Source organism: Dicentrarchus labrax, unplaced genomic scaffold, assembly GCF_905237075.1.
Source record: "Dicentrarchus labrax unplaced genomic scaffold, dlabrax2021, whole genome shotgun sequence".
Lineage (NCBI taxonomy): Eukaryota > Metazoa > Chordata > Actinopteri > Moronidae > Dicentrarchus > Dicentrarchus labrax.
Genome location: NW_026136706.1, coordinates 13680534 through 13705833, shown reverse-complemented (window position 1 = coordinate 13705833; position 25300 = coordinate 13680534). Strand labels below are relative to the sequence as shown.

At 40.9% G+C, this 25300-nt stretch overlaps 2 protein-coding genes across 2 annotated transcripts; both read left to right on the top strand.

Moving 5' to 3' along the window:
• The first annotated feature begins 1163 nt into the window (after positions 1-1163).
• ehhadh (enoyl-CoA, hydratase/3-hydroxyacyl CoA dehydrogenase) lies at positions 1164-10192 on the top strand. Its single transcript, XM_051403058.1, has 7 exons — positions 1164-1402; positions 2518-2621; positions 3118-3287; positions 3607-3718; positions 4177-4281; positions 7369-7710; positions 8107-10192. The coding sequence occupies exons 1-7, from the start codon at positions 1329-1331 to the stop codon at positions 9357-9359; spliced, it is 2160 nt and encodes a 719-aa protein (XP_051259018.1). The 5' UTR covers positions 1164-1328; the 3' UTR covers positions 9360-10192.
• A 688-nt stretch (positions 10193-10880) lies between these two features.
• Positions 10881-23943, top strand: zgc:162707 (UPF0524 protein C3orf70 homolog B). The gene is made up of 2 exons (XM_051403063.1): positions 10881-11413; positions 21400-23943. Exons 1-2 carry the CDS (start codon positions 11230-11232, stop codon positions 22095-22097), a joined length of 882 nt encoding a protein of 293 aa, XP_051259023.1. The 5' UTR covers positions 10881-11229; the 3' UTR covers positions 22098-23943.
• Positions 23944-25300: the final 1357 nt, after the last annotated feature.

Genomic DNA, 25300 nt, shown 5'->3' with positions numbered 1-25300 from the left:
AAACATTAGTAATGTGTTTGTATGTGTGGGAGTGCATGGGTGACATCTCATTTGAAGGATGGAATAGCAATGATAAGAAATTAGTAGAAATACTTCTGGCAGCAAGTAAAAAGGATGTCATAATGAAGTGCTGAAATCAGAGCCACCCACCATTAATGGATACAGGTACATAACAATAAAATGAAAATCCCTGAAAGTCCAAAAACATGTTTTCTGGATTTGGACCAAGACTTCAACTTAATGATAAATGAGTGAAATTATAATGTGACTTATATTATTTTTTTATCACATTTAACAGCTCGCTCTTTATTCATGTATTTCTTTTCATGTTCAACTGTAAATAATGTTGTGTAAGGAAATCTCTGGAAGAGCTTTAGCACTGTGTGAATCTCCCTGCAGTGGTATTTATACTTTTTTTTATTGATCAAATTTCAGAAGTACAAATATCGCAATACATTGTACAAATATGTCGATACAGTGAAAAATGATCATTTTGAACCACCAATATCAACAACAATAAACACACATAATAAAAGAAAAGGAATAAATATAAAGAAATAAAATTGTATATAAAATAACAAGTTTTTAATGAAACACAAGGTAAAGAACTTACACATAAAGTATTTATATAAATAACTTATTTTTTTCTTTTACATAGTAATTTTCCAACTGTTTGAAAAGTCAGATAATGTGTAAACTGATGAATGTGACATGAACGCTTTTCCAATATATACTATATATAAATATATAAAAAGCAACAATGTCCAACAACATACAATGTTTATATCAGTGATATATATATATATATATATATATATATTCATACAAATCAAGTGTTTCTGTAGATTGTAAACAAATATAAATAGGAAAGGAATCGTATCCGTTTTTTAATGCGGATCCATGGCAACGGCTGCAGTGACGTCACAACCGCACAGATTTGTGGCTATTGTTATATTAAAGATAAAACATATATATATATATTAGTAGATAGTTATTTACGTGCTACTTTTACATAATGTATGTAACGGCGTATTAAAAGAGACACAACAGAAAGATAAAGAGAGAGAATGTAGTTTTCTGATCGGCTCCAGGCCAGACGGGTGCGCTGGTGGTTGCTAACGGTGGTTGCTAACCAACCGACACTGGAACACAATCACCAAGACGACGAGGAAGACCGTTTGAGGAACTACGCGTGGCTTCATGGAGTAAAAAAAAAAAAGTGTGTTAAAGGGTAGCGTTAAGTCCTGCCAGCAGGAGGGACGTTACAAAGTTCACTCTTCACACGAACAACAAGTGTGATAGCTTGCAGTGTTTGCTCGGCAGGCTCCATGGCTCAGTATTCTTGCGTTTCGGGCTCTGTTGGCTTGATTACTCTCAAGAATCCGCCTGTCAACGCACTCAGGTGAGCTGAAGTGGAAAAACAAGGTCCATGATGTTCACTCAAGTGTTTGTTTATCTTGAGGGAAGACGGTTTAATGCAAGATTGGTCTTTTATAGAAGCGTTAGAGGTCCAAGGACAAACTTGCACAAGTAAAGGTGCACATGACAAGTTTGTGTGCTAAAGAGAAATTACTTCACTGTCAGCACAAGATATAAAAAGAGTTAAATCAATGGTGGAAGATAACTAGCAGGTTTATTCAAGCATTGTACTTAAGAGAAGAATATTGTACTTTGCAGGTTAATATTTTACATTAAAAGAGATTCTAAAATATGATGCATTGTTGTAGATTAATAGTACATAAAGTAGTTAAAATAAGCTCAACCTTGATCTACAACCACTTAATGTTGTTGCTTACCCAGAAATGAATAATAATAAAGTCTCCTACTGTTATTATGACTTCCCCGGGGGCCATTGTGCTGCACAATGAATACTTTTAATACTTTAGGTATATTTAGCTGGTAATACTTCTGTATCTTTTATTTAAGTAACATTTTGAATGCAGGATTTTTACAAACAAAGCCTGATCTGCTGGTGAATGAGCAGCACTACTGGAGCAGTTAATGGTTAGAAAGCCTTGCTCATGGGCACCTCAGTTGTGGTAATGAGGCAGAGGCATTTTTCTCACAAAGATTCATCCTGCTTGCTGCGCTATTTAGGCCACCGCTGCCACATTTGACAGAAACCTGTTCCATATATAATGTATGTCATATTCTAAATAATGCACATCTGCTGAATTTAACATGCCACCGGGCACTTTTCACTGCCTTTTATTTAAGATGAATTCATCGAAATTGGTTGTGACAGTGAAGGGTGGAAGCATAGAAAATAAGTAAATGGTAATTATTTGCCATGTTCAGAGCGTCACATAGAAATGATGCAATAAAATATATTGTAAGGCTTGTTTATATTGGGTACATTTATTTTTGGGGTAACATTTAAAATGTATGTAGGCTGTAGCAGAAAAGTCTGTACTGTCCCTTAAGCCTTGCTAATAATAATTTAAAGGATAGACTTTTTGTATTGTATCTTTTGTACATCCAGTATGATGTAAAAATGTTTGTGTTTATTTTATACAGTGCAGCGGTGAGGCATGGCATTGTTGACACGGTGAAGAGAGCACTCAGTGAGCCAAAGGTGAAGTCTGTGGTCATCTGTGGCCAGAATGGAATATTCTGTGGAGGTGAGGACATGTTTATTCTTTTCTGTATAAAAGTATATAAATGTGTAAAAGCAACGCATTGTGAATGAAAAGCATATTTCATAGATTTTAAAGTTATAATTTGTTTTGTGTTGATTTGATCAACTTTAGCCTGGAAGCAACCATGGAGAGAATAAATATAAGAGGATATTACTGTTATTGTTTCATATAAACTGGAGCTGGATTTTATCAAGAACACATAGAAAAGCTGCACGCTCAGCGTTCACAAAAATAGCACCTCAAGTGCTGATGAGAGCAGGAACCATATTAGGACAGAATCAAAAGTAAACCAGGAGCCTTGTATTAATATTCTTCAATAGTTTATCTGTATTAAATAACATCTACAACTGTGTTATTTGATAAACTTAATAAGTTTTATTTCTTCCTCCTGGTGTGTGTCGATGTGTAAGCAGATGCGTGTTTCTGTCTTTCTGTTTGAATTTCCTGTTCACATCATTCATTTCTTTTTGTGTAACAGGGGCCGACATCAGGGAGTTTGCGTCAGACATGTCCGGACCTCCGCTGGTACCGATGATCCACGCCATCGAGGCTGCGAACAAGCCGGTGGTGGCAGCCATAGAGGGAAGCGCTTTAGGCGGAGGCCTTGAGTTAGCACTTGGCTGTCATTATCGAATTGCTCACTCTAAAGTTAGTTCATGCTTTGGATCTCTTTCTGTCTCTCTCTGTCAGCGTCTCTCTAATGTCAGTGTCGAGCTGCATCAATGTCTTAACTGACAGCGTTATCTCACATCTTACAGAGTGACTGTTCATCGAATTGTTATTGTTCATTTTTGTTTGGTCGATTTAGAAAAACACAGAGAGAATGTTTTTCACCCTTCTAGGCCATGTAATAATCTGTGTAATGTATTTACTGTCCAGAGAAAGCTGTCTCTGTGAATGTAAAGCAAACCCGACGCTGTTCAGCATCTTCAATTTATCAAACTGTATGCCTTTGTGTCCTTTTCAGGCCAAACTGGGGCTTCCAGAGGTGACTCTGGGTCTGTTGCCAGCTGCAGGGGGAACACAGCGACTGCCAAGGCTCATCGGAGTCCCTGCCGCATTAAACCTCATCACCACAGGTAGCAAAGACAGGTTAACCTTGCCTGACTGTTACAGAGTTGATAATAGTAGTTTAAAAGCTCTTTAAAATACCAAACCAGATACAGGGAAGTATCCATAAATATAAAGAAGTCAGCGTATGTCTTGGCAAATGTGCAACATGCGAATGTCCCTGCCTTGACAGAGTCGTTGATTGCACATAAACCTTGTGTACAAGAGAGCCGCTGCTGTCACTTTGAGATTCGTAGTTCACCATCCTGACCAGCAGAGGTCAGCATGTATTTAGTGTAACCATCCTCACTGCCAGACAAGCCTTCTCTGTGAATCAAACTGTAATTTTTTTTGCCTCTATTCGTTAAACGTCATAATCTAAGAGTTTGCAGTTGTACTATATGTACTATATATATTCTGATTTAATAAATGTGAAATGTCACATGTCATCCATATAGATTTTTGACGCCCTTCATGTCTCCCACAGGCCGTCATGTGACTGCTGCTGAGGCACTGCAACTTGGAGTAGTGGATCAGGTTACTGATCAGAACACTGTGGACGCAGCTGTGAAGTTTGCCCTCAGTGTTGCAGGTGAGACACACACAAAAAAAACCAAAACAAGGTAGCACAAGGTACCCACTGGTATAAAATCAACTCACTCTTCACTGGTTTAAAAATTTACTTGGTGGAAGGAAGAGAAATTCCTCCCAGAGCAGTTATTTTAGGCAAGTCCGACATCAAGAAGTGCCGACACGCAGGTTGTGGAAGTCAAAGGAAGCAGAAAACACGGCAGGCAGATCCTCCACCACAGAAGCCATGAATGTTTCATGGCTCTGTCAGATGTGCTCTGATGTCTTCACTGCTTTTGCTGTATTATTCAGAAGGGCGAAAAGGGACAAACTTTCTTAGAATATTAATAATGGGCCCCTCGTCAGTCATTTAGAAGGGATGAGGATTTCCCTGTGCATGTGAATCAGACTCATTTACCCAGTGAATGGATTGTTAAAGTATGCCATGTCCCTGCAGTCTATGAGGAATGATTTCTCAGTCTGTGTAAAGGGTAACCCATTCAGATTTGCTACATTGTGATAATACTGACAGACAACACTAGTAGGCTCAACATAAAATAACTGACATGCTTTCATTTTTCCACTGCTGCTCTTGTATAAAGGATGATTTTATTCTTCAGCGCAATTCAAGAGCTGTCAGATTTCTGTCGTTTTTATTTCTATTTTAAAGGAATACTTACATTTCTGAAATATGCTTATGTGCTTTCTTGACACTGAGTTAGATGAAAAGATTGAAACCACTGTCATGCTAAAAATCACACAACCCGGATCAGTTGCTTAGCTGAGCTTATCTTAACTTAAACTGAGGGAAACAGCTAGCCTATCTTTGCACACAGGTAAAAAAAAAACACCTACCAGCACTTCTACAGCTCAGTAATTAACACATGATGTCTTGTTTGTGCAATACTCAGAAAAACCAAAGTGTAAAATCAGTGCGTATGTGTGGTTTTGCTGTTATGTGCTGGTCTACTTCTTGGCCGAGCACACAGAGACAGGCTAGCTGTTTGATCCTGATGCCAGTCTTTATGCTAAGCTAAGCTAAGCTAACTATAGCTTCATATTTAACACACAGATATGAGTAGTATCAAACATCTCATCTAACTATCTGCAAGAAAGTGAGTAAGCGTATTTCACAATCAAACGATTCCTTTAAGCCTTTAAGAATCTTTTAAGGTGCCTTGTCTGAGCAGAGCCCCGGTTGTAAAAGAACCTTTGATTCTTTTGCAAGTGTATTTGAGATAAGATAGATCCTGAGAGGATGTTTTCATACTATACTGTAGGTTGTGAGTTACTTATTACCGAGACGTCATCTTCAACTATTGCTGACTTGCTTGCCTATGACAGCTCATTTCTAAGAAATTGAAGTTGCTGTGAAACCTTTTAGATGGCCTAATATTGCACCTTTAGCAAACAATCTCACTACATTTGTGCAAGATGTCAACAGTAGGTCTCCAGGAATGCATGCGAAACAGCATTTTACAATCAAAAGATGATAGCAGTGTTATGCTTTATACTAATGCCTTTTTCCACACAACACTGCCAAGATGACTTGAGTGGGTGAGAAAGTGAGTGTTGTTAGTAAAGCTGATGCTTAGAGTGAGTCAGACAGAGAAGCCAACAGCATACAAGGTGGGAGATTTCAGGAGATAGGACTGAAATCTGTGGACGGATACTCCAGTCTTGTGTTGATTAGCAGGGGTGTTAAATGGAGACAGGGAATGTGTGTCTAAATTTACTAACTGAGAGTGAATGTTTGTGACATTGAGATGCGAGGCTGTTGAGTCAACTAGAATAGATTTCATCTGCTACATCCATAGATGCAAACATAAAAAAATACACAACATAAATACATACAAATACATGGGTGTATATTTAGGAAAAAAAACCAGTTTGTGCTCTTAAATTGATGCACTTGTCGGCTAATGCATACCACACACACACACACACACACACACACACACACACACACACACACAAGCCGCGCACATGCACAGCTTCAAGTCTCGGCTGGTGACGAGATTAACTTTTTTTACCCCAGTAGTTGCAACATCTGCCCGCTACATCTGTCAGGACGACCAGGCTTTCCACACGCGTCACAACAAATCCATCGACACAGCCCAACCATTTACAGATTAACCGCTGCAATAATTCCCTCCCAGAGTACATTGGAATCACATTGCACTGCCACACAACATCTCATTGACATTTCAGTGTGGACAGGATGTACATTTGACTGACCTGAAATGACCCACGCCATTCCTTCATTCTTCTGTGGTATATTAATACAGACTTAACTTGTGTTAGACAAAATTGTAAGTTGTTGAAGTAAGTGGAGATAAATGATCAGATGCGGTTGCTGTCCCTTTAAGCTTTGCCATGGTGACCCAGTTTCTGGCCCAAACCCACGGCTGAGTGTAATTCAGTGGAGCTGTTGAGGATTCTGACTACTGTCTCATGTAATCATGTCAGAGGAGACAGGAATGGGAATTAAGATGCTTTTAACAAGGCTGTAGCCTAGTGGCCGCCTTCTTCACTCTCATTGTTCACAGGCTTAACTCACCGCAAACAGGAAGTCTTGTCTTGTAAAGTTTTAAGGCGCTAATATTAAATCTTCTCATGTAGTTTCACCTGGAAAATTGCTCCGGTATTGTACGGTTGCTCACAGGCTTGAGACTCACAAAAATTCAATTTCCCCCCCTTTGCTCTGAGGATTGGAAATTTACCAAGTATTTTGCCCAGAACCAAATAGTTGCTTTTCATTTCATTTTAGATCTGTGTTACTCAAGGTGAACTGCACTGGCAGAGTCCCTCCAATTATCTTGGAAAGGGTCTGTCAAATCACTCTGCTCTTAAAAGCTTGTGAGGTATCTGGTGATCGAGTGGCCAATTACACCGAGACTGAGTGCTGGCTGACAAATTGGAGAAAGTGGGAAAAAAGCTGCACTAATGGAAACTAGGAAGCACTTTTCCTTTTAGAAAATAAAATTATGCATGCTTATTTGTACAGAAACGTCATTCCAGAACTTTTAACTGGTAGCAAAAGTCAGAGAACTGTGAGTGAAAAGGTCAGTCCTCTGGAGTCCTTTTTCTTCTGTGTTTTTTGTTTCAGGTCAGTCGCTGGACGCCCGTCGTATAAGCACTTATCCTTGTCCACGCCCGTCTGATTTGGACGCTCTGTTTGATGGGGTGATGCAGAAGGTGCGTCAGAGTGCCCGCGGAGCTATAGCACCAGTTGCATGCGTCCAGGCGGTGCGGGCAGCTGCCACCCTGCCTTACACTCAGGGCATGGAGCGGGAGAAAGAGCTGATGGCCACTCTCTTCACCTCAGGCCAGGCCCGCGCCCTGCAGTACTGTTTCTTTGCTCAGAGAGCCGTTGGCAGGTGGAGCATGCCCAGTGGAGCCCGCTGGGACACAAGCAAGCCCAGGCCTGTACATAAAGCAGCTGTCATTGGTAAGAGCTTTGGGCTTTTAATTTCTGTTTGTCTGAGCTTTCAATGAGCAAAGGAACGTTGACTCATCAAGCTATCTGTGTGGCATCTCCAAAATCATGTTGCCTGTGGTAACTAAGCCCTCATTTACAGTTCGGCTGAGTGTAAATGGATGAACCCTCTCTTCCCTGCAGGGATGATTGGATGTATGACAATCTGGATATGTGAAGCTCAGCAGCTTGTGCATTAAAATTGCAAGCTTTGGAAAAACTTGGTGCTGCCAGGCTAAAACTATTTACAGTCTAGTATTGTGTATACTTCACAAAAAAGAATTCTTGGTCAGAAATGTCTGATTTTTGTGTGATTATGGGTTTCTACATTTTTTTTTCCGGAGTCACCAATCGTTTTTGTCCTCTAAGGTCTCGGCACCATGGGGAGAGGCATAGCAGTGGCCCTGGCTCAGACAGGGTTGTCTGTGGTTGCCGTGGAGACCCAGGAGAAGCAGTTGATGGAGGCAAAGCAGGCAGTATCCGGCATGTTGGAGCGGGGGGCGAAGAGACGCGGGGTGGCTCCTGCGCTTGATGGGATCAGTTACAGCGGAAACATCCAGGCCGTAGCAGATGCCGACCTGGTCATCGAGGCTGTGTTTGAGGACATGACCTTGAAGGAGAAAATCTTCCAGCAGCTGTCCGCTGTTTGTAAACCAGGCACTTTCCTGTGCACCAACACTTCTGCACTGGACGTGGACCACCTGGCCTCGCAAACCCGCAACCCAGAGCTGGTGGTCGGGATGCACTTCTTTGCCCCAGCCCACGTCATGAAGCTGCTGGAGGTGGTGTATGGGACACGGTCCTCTCCTCAAGCCGTGGCCACCGCCATGCAACTGGGAAAGAAGATGGGAAAAGTCAGTGTGGCTGTTGGCAACTGCCGTGGCTTTGTGGGGAACCGCATGCTGAAGCCATACCTCGAGCAAGCTTTCTTCCTGTTGGAGGAGGGTGCTACACCTGAGCTGGTAGATCGAGCGCTGGAGGAGTTTGGATTTGCCATGGGTGTGTTCAGGGTGTCCGATCTCTCTGGGCTCGACGTGGGCTGGAAAGTCAGGAAGGGAGACGGACTGGCGGAGCCTGAGATGGCAACAGGGCAATCAGCTAGGATCCGACAAGGCCGCAGGTACAGCCCCCTGGGAGACCTGCTCTGTGAGCAGGGACGGTATGGCCAGAAAACAGGCCAGGGATGGTACCAGTATGACAAACCCGGTGGTCGCGTTGCCAGGTCTGACCCTTGGCTGCACAGCTTTCTGGAGGAGTACAGAGCCCGGCATGGCCTGGTGGCACGCCGCATAGACCAGCAGGAAGTGCTTGAGCGCTGCCTCTACGTCCTGATCAACGAGGGCTTCCACATCCTGGAGGATGGTATAGCTGCAGGACCTGAAGACATCGATGTCATCTATGTCTTTGGCTACGGCTGGCCAAGGCACCGTGGCGGTCCCATGTTCTACGCCAGTATGGTGGGGCTGGCAAAGGTCTTGGAGAGGCTGGAGCACTACCACCAGGCTCACCCTGATGTGCCTTACATGCAGCCCTGCAACCTCCTCAGGAGGCTGGTGGCCAGTGGCAGCCCACCCATCCAAAGATGGAGAGAAGTCATCAAGAAACTCCACAGCCAGCTTTAAATCTCAAATACCCACAACAAGCTTTAAATCAACACCATGAACGTCTTTAATTTCTTAATTTACTTTAACAACGAGGATCTTATTAATGATAAACAGCCAATGAACTGCAGCTATATTGCGCTTTAACTGTGATTGTGGATGATATTGTGGGAGCCTGTTGTGCTTTCTGTCATTATCAGTCATAATATCTCTAGACTGTGAGCCTTCACTTAGTTACCAGTTCACGTATAACTTGGGAAAATAATGCAATTCTTTACAATCCTGCAATAAATCATATCTCTATGGAGCTTAGAGGTTTTGTTTACACTGTATCAGAGATACTGATTGAACCTGAAGTATATTAATTGTATAATCATTTTAAATATTTCCCTCATGTATGTAAATGAGTTGCAACTAGTATAACTACTGTAACAAAGCTGAATGGATCACCTCTCTAACACTGTTGACAAAACTGAACATGAAAAGCTTTATAAGAGATTAGATGTGTTGCAGGGCTGTTATATTGGAATTCATTATAATGTATGTATGTTTATAGTAAACTGGTAATTCTGTGTTTAAAAAAAAAAAAAGAAATACAATGATTTGGATATATTGTCTAACTCTGCAATAACACATTTATATAAACGCAACCAAAACACACACTGCTGTTAAATCATGAACTTTTGCATTCAAAGAGATAATTTTCCTGATTTTCCTATATTAGGATTTCTTGGTTATTATAAATTAGGTTTATGTATAATAAATAGTACTTTTTTACTGTATGTACAATATATAATACAAATGTAATCTACATCTATCAACTGATGTGCCAATAAAGACCTGTTATATACTCATGCATTGATTGTTTAGTGATTTATACTTACAGCTAGTACACTATTTGCAGTATTACCTTCAGCTATTGTTTGAGTTGTTATTCTAACCCTCATTATATTCTGCTAGTAGCATTTTATTTACTTTGTTTCACCAGGCAAACACTCTCCTCCTCCGGAGAAGATTGAAAACTGATTTTCTGCTGACACAGCTGCAGGTGTGACACAGGAGAACTGAAAGGGGAGACACACACACACAGCACTGAATGCTTCTATATAAATCAATGGCTCATTCCCTAAGAAATCTCACGCCCAGCAATGAGCAGCAGATGTTTTGGGGTCGCCATCTAGCGGCTGAAGGCTCCGGACTGAGCAGCTGGATTATACAGCACGATGCTCCATTTTGTCTGCAACTACACTATTTCTGAACCTTTCATTGGTTAATGGCAGGTTTATGCAAAATCCAAATTTAACAATATGTGATTATGAAATGTTACTAAGGGTTATATCATTTACCACATATTCAGAAAATTGTAGCCTATTTGTGAATATTTATTTTTTTTTTTTGGGGGGGGTGTTGGAGGTTTTATTTGTTTCAGATCCAGACCCTGGTGTTTTGAAGTTTTTTTAAAGGGGTCGATGAAAGCCTGGGTGTGTGTTTGAAGTGCGCAGAGCAGCTGGCTTTGTGTTTGTGGACTCCTCCCGTTGTGTGATGAAGTTCAGATGCGCGCCGTTGTTCCGTACGCGCGTCACCAGCGCACAGAGGAGCTTTCCCGACGCGAGGGGAGGATGGAGAGATGTGTGGATCACGACCATAGGAGGCTCTTAATGTGACATTACACCTCGCTTAATTATACTTTTACAGGATATGTTTGCAGCCTCTGTATGAGCGCTAACCCGGCTGCTCTGCTTTCTGAGATCCAGAAATTCGCCTCTTTTTTTCGCGTGCGTCTCCCAGTTGAGAAGCTTCCAGGGCTACGTGGACCGTAAAAAAAAAACCTCGGCTCGGTTTTCTCACGGTTATGTTGTAGTTTACTCGTTTTGATCCAGGAAATGTTGGCATGGCCGCCTCGGGAGCACAGAAGTGTCCGAAGAATGAGAAGTTGGACGAGGCGCAGGCTTTGGCCAAGAGCTGTGCGGGGAGACCAGACTTCCTGCCTTGTGATGGACTCTCCATCTGCGCTACACACAGCCACGGGAAGTGCTTCAAGCTGCACTGGTGCTGCCACTTGGGCTGGTGTCACTGTAAGTTTGTTTTACACGGTTTAAGAGCTCTTAGTGTTAACCCAGAGATCCGTCTTACTGTCACTTTAATGTGCCAAAATATGCTCTGTAGTCATGGTTGTGAATGCACAAGCTCCAGTTCACTCTGTGCTCTGACTGTGTTTATCGACTAAAAAAAGGGACGAAATGCAACTAGATATTGATAAGCTATCACGAAATGTATAATGTAACGCACTGTGAGAGGTCATGTAAAGGTTGGATATAAAACCGGCTTCTCTGACTCGCTCAGAGGGAACATTTGCTGCCCCAGTGGTGTTATTTTAGATAAAACTTACAAATAGATAAGAAGAGTCTTGCTTCACATTTCCTCCCCTTGATCAGTCAAACCTTCACATAGAGGCCCCTTTTATGAATAGTTGATGTAGTGTAAGGAGTGATGGCTGCAATAAAAAGCAGGGGTGTGTCAGGGTCATATATTTATGGTAAACTGTGTTTTTACTTGTTTAAAATTTGTGTTAATATTTTGATATCCAGCCCAAACTGCCAGTATACAATATACTGCAGCTCAATGCAAGCCATGAAAATGTGTTATCAAAACAGATCCCATCATTTCAGTCCTCCATTATCATTAGCTGTCAGTCGTAATGTTACGTTAAAGTTAAAAACCACAGATTATTATAATTATAATGTCTATTTCCCTGTTAATGTATGTATCTACATGATATTTAACTCAAATTTAAAGCATTTAGGGTAAGGGCATTTGGAAAACAATAGAATAACAAAAATATAATGTAATAAATTCATTAATAATACATTTTTCTACTTCCTGTGTTCCAGTTTACATTGTATTTAACTCCAAGGAGGCAGAGGGTTTATAGAATATGCATGTCTGGTTATGAATGCATCAGTTTGTCTTATCCAGATTATGTCCTTCAATGAGAGAGTATACACACCGCATCCATCCTAAATAAGAGAGCACACATGTACGTTATGTAAAGTATCAAAAGAAATGCACAAAAAAAAAAAAAAAAGATAAAATAAATTTGATTAAATCCACCATCAACCTAACTTTATTCCACTGTCTGTGGAGATAATGCTAGGGGGACGTCACAAGTCCTCACTTTCACTTCTGCTTTAAATTATAGGTCTTGTGATATTCTATATTTTCCTTACTGTCAGCAAAACCCACGAATGAACAGCAGTGATCCTCCTAACGAGTGTTGCCTTTGTAGCCAGAGCCTGAAACAGAAGCTTATTCCTCACTGTCCATTTTAAACACATTGTTTCTTCATCATGATGAACATGGGCACTGTGGTTTATTTTTAGTCAATCCCACGTACTCAATCCAAGTGAAGTTAATACTCTCTAGTGCACCAAATGTGTATTAATCCACAGCTGAAAATAGTCCCCCCACAAATGCACTATATACTCCTGTTTGGTTAACATTTGCTAAAAAACTACAGTTCACAGCTGTTTTAGGAAATTATTTAGGCTTTTTTTAAAGATGAATTTATATATTTGTGACCCAGATTTGAAGATTTACATCTCCTTTAGGAAGGAATGGGTATAAGGTACTGAGAGATCGACTAACATATCATGTTTGTTGAATGGGAAACATTTACAATATCATTAGCATTATTCTGTGAAAATCCTCACATGTTCAGACTAAATCAAGCTGCCAGTAAAGCTGCTATTCTTCAGTTATCTGCCAAATATTTGATCATATTAACTGAACTCAATAGTATTACCCCAGTATAATCAATATGAATGTAATTTATACTGTAATACTGTTCAGTTGACTCTATGGGTAATGGAGCACAGTGCAGGCCAGCAGCTCCACTCAGACACGGACAATTTTCATTTCACTTTGAGAAGTGTCAAGTGGCATTTTCACCACCTATCTACCTCAGACACTTTCTCCCCATTTGAACCCAACACTTTGACACCACCACAGAATCATTGTAGCTGTGTATGAACCTGACAGGATGTCCGTCCCTTTGTGCTGCCCTAATTTATCCCATCCCATTGGACGCCCTGAAAATCCTCAGATCAGTGTAAAACACAATCAGCCATCCACTCTGCACCAGGCAGTCGGGGCTTATACGTAGTGTGCAACTGCACAAGTCACATTGTAATCTTTGCCATGTAATCATTGGATTTAGATGCTTGCTTCTGTCCAGAATGGGGCAAGTGATTTGAAATATCTGATGTGGCAGAAAAATGCTGAACTATTTCCACTGTTTATTATGAGCCACGTCCGGGATTTTTGTTCCTGTTCTGTGTTACGTCATTTGTAAACATTTAGATTTGCTTTCTGCTTTGTAATATTTATCACTCTTGTTGAAATGTGCTGCACAATGGATATGTCCCCATTATTCTTGTTAATACAGGCTTGTTATGGTATAGAAGAAAGAGCCAGCCACATCATAATGGAGCTTCTCACCTTCACATCACTTTCCACTGTAATTCACAGGTTCCCCTCACAGGACAGTCAATGCACCACAGTGAGAATAAACCAGCTTAGACTGCTGAATCAGGCAGATCCAGGGCACCCAGTGAGAAAAGTATTGCAGTGTGCTTCTGCATGCAATGCCCGCCTGTTCTGCTTGGCTCACACCCGTTTTTTCTAGCGACACATAATAACACCGGATGCAAAAGAGTGAAATGCTGTAACACCCTTATCTCGTCACGTTTTCATTTAGAACGTGCCCATGACTCTCGCCTGGAGTATAAACTTGTTCTGAAGCTGATAATTGTGCATTCACCACAGGGAGCATTGCTAGACTGCCTTTTTAATTACATCTTTAATAGGTTTCCAGGCAAACAAATACAAAAGGTCAATGTGTAGTGAGACTTGGCTTCGCATTTAAATTCTAACACAAATTATTTCCATTATCTTACCTGTGGAGCAGTATTGGGTGATTACCTGTGACTTAATTCCTGGCTTCTCCTATTTTCTATGCAGACAGAACGTTCTCAGGTTGTCTTCCTCTCGGTTTCTGCTCTTAGACGACACAAATCATCTTTCCAGGCTACAGCAAGAACAATATGTTTTTCTTTGACGACCTTCCAGGAGTTTCCACTCAGTAGTAGCTTTGTTAAACCTTTGGCTAAGAAAACTGGGTAAAACTGGAATTGGATGTAGGTGGAGGCAGTGTTCCCAGCTGGTGACAACATCAGTCCAAGCCTCTCATTAGTGGTAATTAGCTGTGTTTAGTGTCACCGCCAATATGTCATGTCTGATGAGAGCTTTTGCCCACAGCAACACTGGAACCACCTGGTCTGAATGTTTTTTCTCTCTCTTTATCCTCTACTAACTGATTACAATTACCAGGCAGAGCAATGAATTACTCATTAAGAAAGTCTATAAGAGTCTAATGAGTTCTGAACAGTCTTGTCAGTCTGCTCGTAGTCTGTCAGCTCCGGTTTTGTACATTAGATCTTGTACCTCTCTTGTAGATACAAGAAAGTGGGATCTTTTTCTGTCAGACTTCCTCATCTCATCTGTCACACCACGCAGCTGTAGCTCGCAACCATTTCTAAAGGGAAATATGGAGGCTTATTAGATAAAGCTGTGCCCTGTATTGATTGATTTGGTGACCAATTCAAAATTTACCGCAGCGCTGAATCAGAAAAAGCTTCACCTATTATTAAAGGATCAATACATTGTCAGCACAGGCCTGAGGGGATGTTTTTTGATTGATTGTTCGTGTTTGGGAACCACAGTGCTTCAACCACTTTAACTGCTGGTCTCTCAATGTTGGAAACCATGCAGCACCAAACAAAAGTTCAACAAGTTTTAAAGGACTGTTGCAGCTTCAAGTCTGTTTTAACACAATACTACGTTGCCTGTCTGTGTTACCGTCAAGTCATTGCATTAAAAAAACACAAAGGAAGCTGTGTCCTGAAAGATATCTATGTGATTCGGCAAAGTTAGACTGCTATATTTACTTATTTTAGCATGCAACAAGGTCAGTTTTGCAGAAAAAAATCAAGTTAGAACAAATGAGAGCTATCTTGTCATTAATTCGAACTGAATGCAAAATGAAGCTGCCTAATTGTTGTTTTGTTCCTCCCTGGTGCCTCTGCTATCTCATTGTAGTGACAAGCTAACAACTGACTTAAGTTTTGTTGTTGTGGTATAATGCCTTCTGAAAAGGCGGCGAACAGCTTCACCTTTATCACGATTTTTCCATTCATGGTGTTGAATCCAATGAAGTCTCAGACGATTTAACGTCATAGCTCTCCCCGTTATGAATTAATGATGAAACCAACAATTTTAACAAGTCACAGTAGGAAAAAAAACAGGTGTAAATAATAAAATGAATGATGGTATTGTGCATGCTAGCTCTCCGTCACACTGACAAGTGAACAGAGCCATTAATGTTATTAGCAACACCTGTGATATTCCTACTATGACAAGTCCAGATGTCTGCTGTTGAAAAGGCCTATCACCTAGTTACCTAATGCATCAATGAGTATCAGTAAATCACTGTAATGGTGTATTTTACAAACATACCCTCCACAGCACAGCCTGTTGTGAATTTTGAATTTGCTAGATCCAGATTGAATATTTCACTTGCAGTCAAATGATTGTTTGAATAAAAACTGGCAACCCTAGAATGGGGACTGTGGAGATTGTCTGCCATCTCTTACACCGTAGTTGTATTAGGAAGAGATCACTTCACAGCCAGTATTGACAGGAGAAATGATTACCTTTGGGCATGTGACTATTGTATAAGACAGACTTGAAAAAATCTGAACCTATCCTAAAGCTTAAGTTCAAGCTAAATGTTCACTGTGCAGAGGAAAAAACACTCCAGGGGTTGCATATTTTCACTATGGTGACAGACTAAACAGTGGATTTCAAACTGGCTGTGAGTCAAGAACAGCCTTTGGCCTCTGGAGGGATAAAACAGGAAACAGGAAGGGAGTTTCACATGATGTCGGGTCAGATCGTCCCCTTCGCTGAAACCTGAAACTTATGTTGTTGCCCCGACTGCAGCCCCTTTGTTGGACAGATTTAAACACAAAGAGCTGCGGATGTGTGAGCGGAAAGTATCCACCAGCCAAATGGGTGCAGCAGCTGTTGATAAATGATCGCAATCTGCTAAAATAATTGTTTTTGTTCACCTGGCTTTGCCAACATGCTGCTTTGAACTGGTGTGTTGCATTTACAGTAGAATATCTGCTCTGTCTGCACATTAAGACTGCTGGCTTCAGCTCAAACATACAAAAAAAATCAAACTGAGGGGGTTGTTAATGACTCAGTCCCTACTGAGGCTTTGATATAAGCCGATATTAAAATGGCATAATCTGCGAGAGACAGTTGTGCCCATTCATCTTGACTACGTGTTGAGTTTGTCGACAATAAACCTCAGTCTCCAACTATTCCTTCTAGCTGCAGTGACAGCAGAGCTGAAATTTGAAAGAAGTGATGTCGAAGCTCTGTGAGACAGAGTGAGAGACTGAGGGGCTACATGCGGCATTATTCAGAGAGACTATATCCTCTATCACTGTGTAGCCGTCGGCCAGCCACAGGCCCAGGAGAGAGCAGAGAAGGCATGCAATATGGAGACAGGTGGGAGTAGAGGAGTTGGAGCTCCTCGTGCCTCCTCCAATCTACTCCATCCTCTGGAGAGCAGTCTGTCATGTCCAGGAACGAGCTGCTCTCCCGCTGTCTCATTAACCTCTTGAACTTTTGATTTTCCCTATAAATGTATTTTACATCCGGCTGTATATAACAGGCTCTATCTCCTCGGTCCAACACTTAAATTTAATTAGTTTATTCTCACACTGACTAAAATTATTAATCCCAAGTTTCCTTAGCATATGTTGTAGATATTTTGGGATCATTTGACACTTTCTTTGTATTTCCACGGATAAAGTCCATTCCTCAACTGTAAGTAAGTCACCTCCTCTGCTTTTAAGCTGCAGATATCCTTATAAAATTGTTGTAATGAAGATATTTTACTTCTGCTTTTGATGTACCCAGCGGCCTAATTTACATCTCCTACATCCCCCAGAATGCCTTTCATCAGTCCCCAGTGAACTTGTTGCTTTCAGCAGCATTTAATGATAACGTGATGAAAGGCTTTCCAGCTTAAAAAAAAGAGCACAGAGTCATTCGCCTTACTCAAAGTGCAACATGTCCTGTGACTGAATATTATTCTGGTCTATTGAGGCAGCTGTCAGTAGAAAACACTGTGCTCGTGTTTCCTCTGCAGTTGATATTTCTCAGTATGATTGTAGGTGTAAAGTGGTGGGTCTGCAGAGAAGCTCCTATTTTTGATTCTGAAGTACTGACTCAAAACCTCTTACATTTACTGACACTTCTTTTTATTCTGTCAGTCTTCATCATATCAGGGATAGAAACTCCCATGTCTCGTGACGCCGTGTTGTCTGTGTTTGTCCATTGATCTTTAAGAAGATTTGCTTTTTAACCCTCGTTAATGAAGGATAAGTCTGGTGATATTTGCACTTTCATTAAAAGACTATATCCAACAATGAATTCATCTGAAGAGCAAGTATTTTCTGTGCAGTCAGAGCCTGTTACAGCTTCCTCTTTGCCATAGACCTCTGTTGCAGTTCAGAAATGATTAAATAGACATTCCTGCACTGTGTAACATGAACATGGGCATGTCAATCCCGTCCTACTGTGCCTAAATACTCAGTCTACTAAATGTGTGTTAATCCATGCAATGTAGTCCCCCACAAATGCACCATTTGCTCTTGTTAACATTCTCTTTAAACCAAATTGTTTTGGGAAATGATTTTTTTAATTGAGCTATATATTTGTGACCCATTGGGTGCCACAGACAGGGCAATTCAGGGTTATTTATATGAACTAATAAATTGTTGTTTTTTGGGGGGGATTTGTTGGCAATAAGAAGAATATAGAATAATGCCAAGCACATCTTTTCAAAAAACAGCTCTTGTCATAAGCCTGAGGGATGAGGGATGTCCTCTGTATGGAAATTTTTTTTTCTTTGTGAGGACATCTGGTCTTTGTTAGTAATGAAATACAAACACACACACGGGGCAGAGGGAGAGGGTGCAGAGGCCGCGTAACAACTGACATTGTCATGCGAGGGCTCCCGCACTGGGCAACACTGAAGGATAGAGTTGTTCACTGGCTGTCAGTCAATCAGTATTTTTCTAGCATTTTGACAGGAATTTTAAATTAAAGGTTCCCTGTCGAGTTTTCTTGTAAACATCATTACTCACCAAAAAACAGTGTGTGTATTTTACTGCCTGAAAAAAACTGACTGAGTGCATTTCCTCACACATACAACATTTGCAAAGTCACTTTAAGATAAACTCAAAATATTTGAAATTGTGCACCATTAACGTCACACGTTTTCTAGCTGATAGTCTTCTCTGCTGTTGCAGGTGTATTTCTACTGTTAGTGTGCATGTAATCATAATTTTTTCTTATTTTTATGGAACCCACTTGTTAGAAATATACCTTTAAATGATCATAGTCAAAGTATGTGAAAGGAAATGCAACTGTTTGCATTATAGATTAATCTCTCAGTACATCTATTAATCATTTTGTCTAGAAAATGTCATAAAACTGTGAAAAATGCCCATTTCTGAAGTGACTTCTTCAAATGTCTTATTTTGTCCGATTAACAGACTCAGTTTGTGTTCACTTTACTTTCATGTGTTACACAGAAAAACTTCAGATCCTCATATCTGAGAAGGTAAATTCAGCAAATGTTTACATTTACGTGATTGATCGACTAATTGTTGCAGTTCTACATAAAGACTTAAAGTAACTGAAGTATCTTAAAGCGACTACCACCAACTACAGTATTGGTAATAATCAAACTAAGATTATCTTAGAGCATGCAGTTGAACTATTAGAGAACAGAAAGTTGTGTTTTCCATAATATTCTCTAAGTGAGATTAATCTCTCTTAACACACTGTCCTCTGGGGTCGAAGGAAACAGTGATATTTCTAACTTAGTCCAAAATAATTCTGCATTCTGCAGACACCTTGTAAATCGACAGAGTCTATGTTCCTTCTGAGAGGCTGTTGAAGACAACCAGCGTCGGTGCAGTGTTAGCTCCATATGTCTGTCTGTTTTGTTGTCTGCCTATGCATCTGTCTGTCTCCTGCTATTGCTCTTGGTATTTGAAACCCCAGATGGATGAATGCAATTAGATGTAATATGCTAAAAACTAAATGTCAACACATTGCCTTCTACGGCGTTAGCTCTCATTTGTTGCCGCTATCTTGTCTGCCTGAATGGGCTCATCTCAGTGTGAACATGGACCATTGAGTTTCTCTCATTAAACAGAGGACGGCTACTATTTCCCCTTTTGTCTGTATCGACAGTAGCTCCTGTGTTTTGTGTTAATAATGTTTACCAACTATACAGACTACAAGCTTTCCTCTTTAAGTCACTTCACGTGGGTGGATGATGTCGTTTTGTGTCCTTTTAATAAGGAGCTGGTCACATGAATTTAGTTAACTGTTCTTTGGGGACTCTCTTTGTCCATTCAGCAATGCAAAACAAAGCCTCTTCCCTACTTTGAAGTTGGTTGATGTTTTTCGATGTAACCTGGGGAAAGATTTTGATTGAATGGGTACCCCAGCCAGTGAAACAAAAGACAAGGACACAGAGTGAGAGGAAGTGATGCGTAGGCCTGTCATCTTCTGTAGTTTCTCTCTCTCCAGGGAGCCAGTTAAACACACATCTGAGCCACACTATTCAGGCAGCACGGCTCAGAGTTGGAGGCAGTGGGCTGCAAACAATGAGTAACATTTGGGAGCAGTCATTTTGCACAATCACCACCAGTACACGAGTTGCCAAAATGGGAGGCATAACTCACATGGAAGGCGTCGGAAAATTTGTATATGAATATGGCCATTTTCCAGAACAAATGTATGGGCTTTATCTAATAGAGGATTTATGTGACAGTATACAGTATATCACACCATTATCCATTGTGTTTGTAATTCAGATGTAAATCAGAACCACCTCTATTTGGAGCTGTAAACATTTTTGTATCCTGTGTGTTATTTCATCATTTTTAAATTAAGTCTTACGTCATGATCCAAGGATCAAGTGCAGATTTACGTATTTTCACATGTATACACCCCAAGTGTCATAAAATATGGGGAAAATAAGGTAAAAGAGAGGGATTTTGATATGTACAGTATATGGACACATGTTTGGTATATACCTACAGAAAACAAAACAATTATACAATTTCCATTACACTAACATTATTCAGAGTCATGCTGCTGTTGCGACTCCTGCCAGATCTTTCAACAATTCTATTTATTTAAACCTGCATTTAGTGTTTTTTATTGCCACTTTGGTACAGTGGAAACAAGCTATAAACACAACATTGACATATTATCACCTTTTAAGTTGATTAAGTTGATATTTTTTGGGAGTTTTGTGTCTTGCAACCTCACGTTCCTATAACTTTGTTTTTGGCCTGATACATTTGTATTTGTCACAGATACAGACAGTACGGTATGATATGATATACAGATCTGGATACAGATCCATAACCTTTTGATCTTTCCAAATACAAGTGATGCTCTTTAGAGCTGAGGGGAACTCAACTCAACTCAACTCAGCTTTATTTATAGAGCACCTTTCATACAAGCATGTGGTTCACATAGCAAAACTGAAACAACACATAAGAAAAAAAATAATAAATTATTACAATAGAATCAATAAAATCATCAAGTCAACAGAAAAAATAAAATAAACACCAGGGAGAGAAATAATAAAAACTAAGGTTTAAAATCAAGATTAAAAACACAGGCCTTTAATTTCCTTTAAAACTGAGTCCGGTGATAATTGTGTGTGTGTTCATCATTATGAGCAACACGTATTGCATACGCAATCATGTGATCCACTGGTAATACAAAAATATTGGTTATAGGAGTTTTACAATCAAAAATTTAATTTGTGATTCTTCCCAGTCTGCTACTTTGTGATAATGATAATTCCTATGTTTTTTCTTTTCTCCCCCTTCAGGCAAGTATGTTTACCAGCCCATGACCAATGTGTGCCAGCTGCCCAGCACAGCTGTGCCACATGCTGGGACAGAGTACAGTAACACCATGGACCTGTCCCTCTCTCTGGCCGAGCGCTTCCTGAAGCTCGCCCCCTGCTTCCAGTCCCCGCCTCACCTGGAGTCACCCAAGTACTGCGTCATCGCAGATCTATTTGTGGACGACTACATTGTCAAACGCATTAACGGAAAGATGTGTTACGTGCAGCGCCCCCCGCCTCCCATACCAGAACCACCTCATCCTCCTACCCCTCCCCCACCTGCTCTCTCTGCACCTCAGATGCCCCAAATTTCCAATCAGCCTCGGCAACCAGTGAAGCCCACGCCACCAACCCAACACACACCTGCACCCACACCTGTGCAGCCAGTTCAGCAGGTGTACAGTGAACACAAACACCCCTCCCCCGTGGATAAGATAAAAGGCCCCAAAATGGACCACTGCTCCTCTCCGTCCAGCTCCGAGGACTCCGGCATCAACGCACTGGGTCTGCACTACTTGGAGTCCTGCGAGGAGGAGAGTGAGGAGGAGGAGGAGGACGACGAATTGAGCACAGATGGGAACTCCAGCCCCGGCAGCCTCTGGGATCAGGATGACTGTTCTCTGCTCTCCCCCTCCAAGTCTATGATAGAGATCATTGAAAAGATCGAAACAACTGTGTAACTGACACAATGTCAACACGGACGCCAGCTGTGAGGGAGCATGATCTACAGAGCAGCATCATATTACAGAGAATAACATTCAAGGATTTATTCTACATGGACCAAGAGGACACAAACCCGTCTCTAACGCTTCAGCAGGGTTTTGCTGAGCTGTTTGGAGTTGAATTTGTTTTTCCTGCAGGTGGCCGAGGACTGTACATCTGCACTCACACACAGCCTCTCCTCTGTCCACATCCCCTGCATGGAGTGAATTTCTAGAACTTATTACGATACAGGAGAAATAGGAAGCACAGGAATACCAAGCACATGCACAAAAGACCAAATGGACCGGTTACCTCTACATGGTAATTATACAGTGAAAAGTCTGAAATACAAAAGGAATCTATTGTAGGTGCACTTCCATCAGAGGAAATACTTTTTTTTCTGAGACTTCTCTTTAGGTATATGCTACTAGAGCTAAATTATGGATGAACAAAGGTGGTATAAGTAGGTTTTTTGATGATAATGAGCAGTTAGGTAATTCTTAGTGTTCTCCAGTCGTCAATCTGGCAGTCAGACTTAATACTAATTCAACATTTAAGTGGCAGATAAGCCTGCCATTTCTTGTTCTCCGGTCAGTGGCTCCACCCACACATATTAGTAATTCTGACACTTCAGCATAATAAGTACAAGGCCAGCTACCTCTCATGGGCCTAAAGCACATCAGCCTTTTAACCCCTTAATTACTCAGCTCCAAGCTGCAGGGAGACACCTGCTTTTGTCACATTAATAACACAGTTTGTCTGCACTTTACTGACACCAACACAAGCGGTAGGCAGGTAGGTAGTTCAGTGTTCGACAATCAAGAATTACACAGAAGCACATTCCTCTACTGTACCTGCCAGCACGAACCAATGATAGTCTTATAGCTTCTAAAACCATTTATCAGACGTCAACACATTGTTCTGACCACCTTTTTCTGGTCAAGCTGCACTGACCTGCAGTGCTCTTCAAGGATTAAATGGGACATTAAGCAAAACATGACTTGTGTTGACCTCCATTAGCAGCCAAGAAATTAAATAGAATGGATGTTTCCCTGGCAGAGCTACATTGACAGAAGTAGGAGTCACGTTGTCACAGCAGAAACTTCTAAAACACCTAGTGAAGAGGGAATATATCCAATATATCTATACATATAACTTATATAATAATAAAACTGCATTGTTATTTGTTTTTTGGGCTTGATGATGAAATTGCTTGTGATGCCGGCTGAAAGGGGAGTCTGGCAAAGGTGTGCAGGCTAGGCTAGACTAATAGGTCATAGTTATTTTGTGTTAGGGGGCAGAAAAATGTCACTTAATGCACCTTTAAAAGGAGATTACAGTGTGGGATAGGTTGCTGAATAGGTGTTGTGATGTTGTGATGGACATGATATTATAAGAAATACACTCAAATATAAAATTAGTGAGACAGCCCCTTATTAGTCAGTTAGTAAAATGAAGATGGGCTGGGTCTTTTTAATTTAATTGTTTTTTTTATTTTCTGGAGAGTTATCTGCAAAGAATCACTAAGATATTCACAAATATGTATTGCTACAATGCTACACTCGATGTAAAAAAAAAAAAAAGAAGTCATTTTGCATGACTGCGTCCCTCATGTCAAAAACCAATTTGACATATTTGTAATTCGAAGTGTTCAAAGAGCGGACAAATCCTGTATCTGTTATTCAAATAAAATATTTTTTATTCAGGGACAGCCCTTTACATTACACTGAACACAGTCCCCCCCCTTAATGCAGTTTAAAAACATGTCTTTTTGTTTTATTATTGTTATATTATTTTCATATGAATAAATCTTAATGAAACTCACTTTTTGTTCTCCCTTGGTTTGTCCTCTTTAGCCAGTGGTTTGAAGCCTGTGAGCATTTTCTGCAAAAAGAAAGTGGAAATCTTCTTTGAAAAGCACTCAAACTTCCTCCACCTGACACACAGATGACTAATGCTCTCCAGAGATTGGGCGGAATAGCAAAGCAAAGTGGGAGACACACTAACATTCAGTCATTACCTCAGCTGTGGTTGTTTGTCTCCTCTGAAATGTCTTGAGAAATGTTTTGTTTCTCACATTCCCTCCTTTCATACACTGCACTGGCATATAAAAAGTACATTACCGTAAAGCTAGAGAAAAGTAAAAATCAGGTGAGTGGAAGCATTGCATACAATACAGGTTAGACTCAAGCCCCTCAACCTCTGACCCCTATGCTTCCTTTTATTGATCCACATCAGCAATAGATGCAGAGTCCTCTTATGTCCTCTGGGTCCCAGACAGTCGTCTTCTTTCTCCACACTTCGTCTACCAGCTGATTTTATGAGAGACCATGCGAGTGCCTTCCTCACCTTGACTTCAAACCCAGATTGATTTCTCCATGCTTCTTTTTCCCCCTGCATTGTGCCTATCGATTATTTGTACTCCGCGAAGTGCTGGAGACAAAACCAAGGCCGGGATGAAATGCTAATCAGTTTATATAAATGTACATTCATTGTTCTGCTCGGTGGTGAAGAGGAGGAGTGTGCAACTGACTGCTGGAGAGTCTGGATGACAGTGCAGAGTGGGAGAAGAGAAGAGGAGGGAAGAAAGAAGAAGATGAGAGAAGAGAAGCACTCCTCTCTTCTCTCCCATTGTCCATTGAGAAGAGAAGAGAAGAGAAGATAAGAGAAGAGAAGAGAAGAGATGTGAGAAAATAGGAGAGGAGAAGAGAGGAAGACAGAAGAGAAGGGGAGGAGAAAAGGGAAGAAGAAAGATGAAAAGAGAAAAGTGGGAGTGCATCGGGGGGAGTGCAGCGACAAGCGGAGAAGAAGAAGCTCAATTAAAAGGATGATGATGCAAGCAGATGTAAAGTCTTCGGACAGACTGCATGTGTGCGTGTGCAGGCTCACATGGTTGCGTGTAGTTCAACACTTTCAAACAATTTCAGCTTTAAAAAAAAAAAGCTACAGACAGATTTCATGAAGAGATAGATTGCTGTTACTGTTAATCCCTCGCAGCAAAGTCATTCAACTGGCAGGCACCTTGAGCAGTGGAGGGCTCACAAACACACACACACACACACACACACACACACACACACACACACACACACAGAGGAAGATACACACCAAATCAAAAAACGCCCTTGTTCAAGGACTGCTTCACAAGCAGGGTTGGCACAGCACGAGTCACACAAGCTTT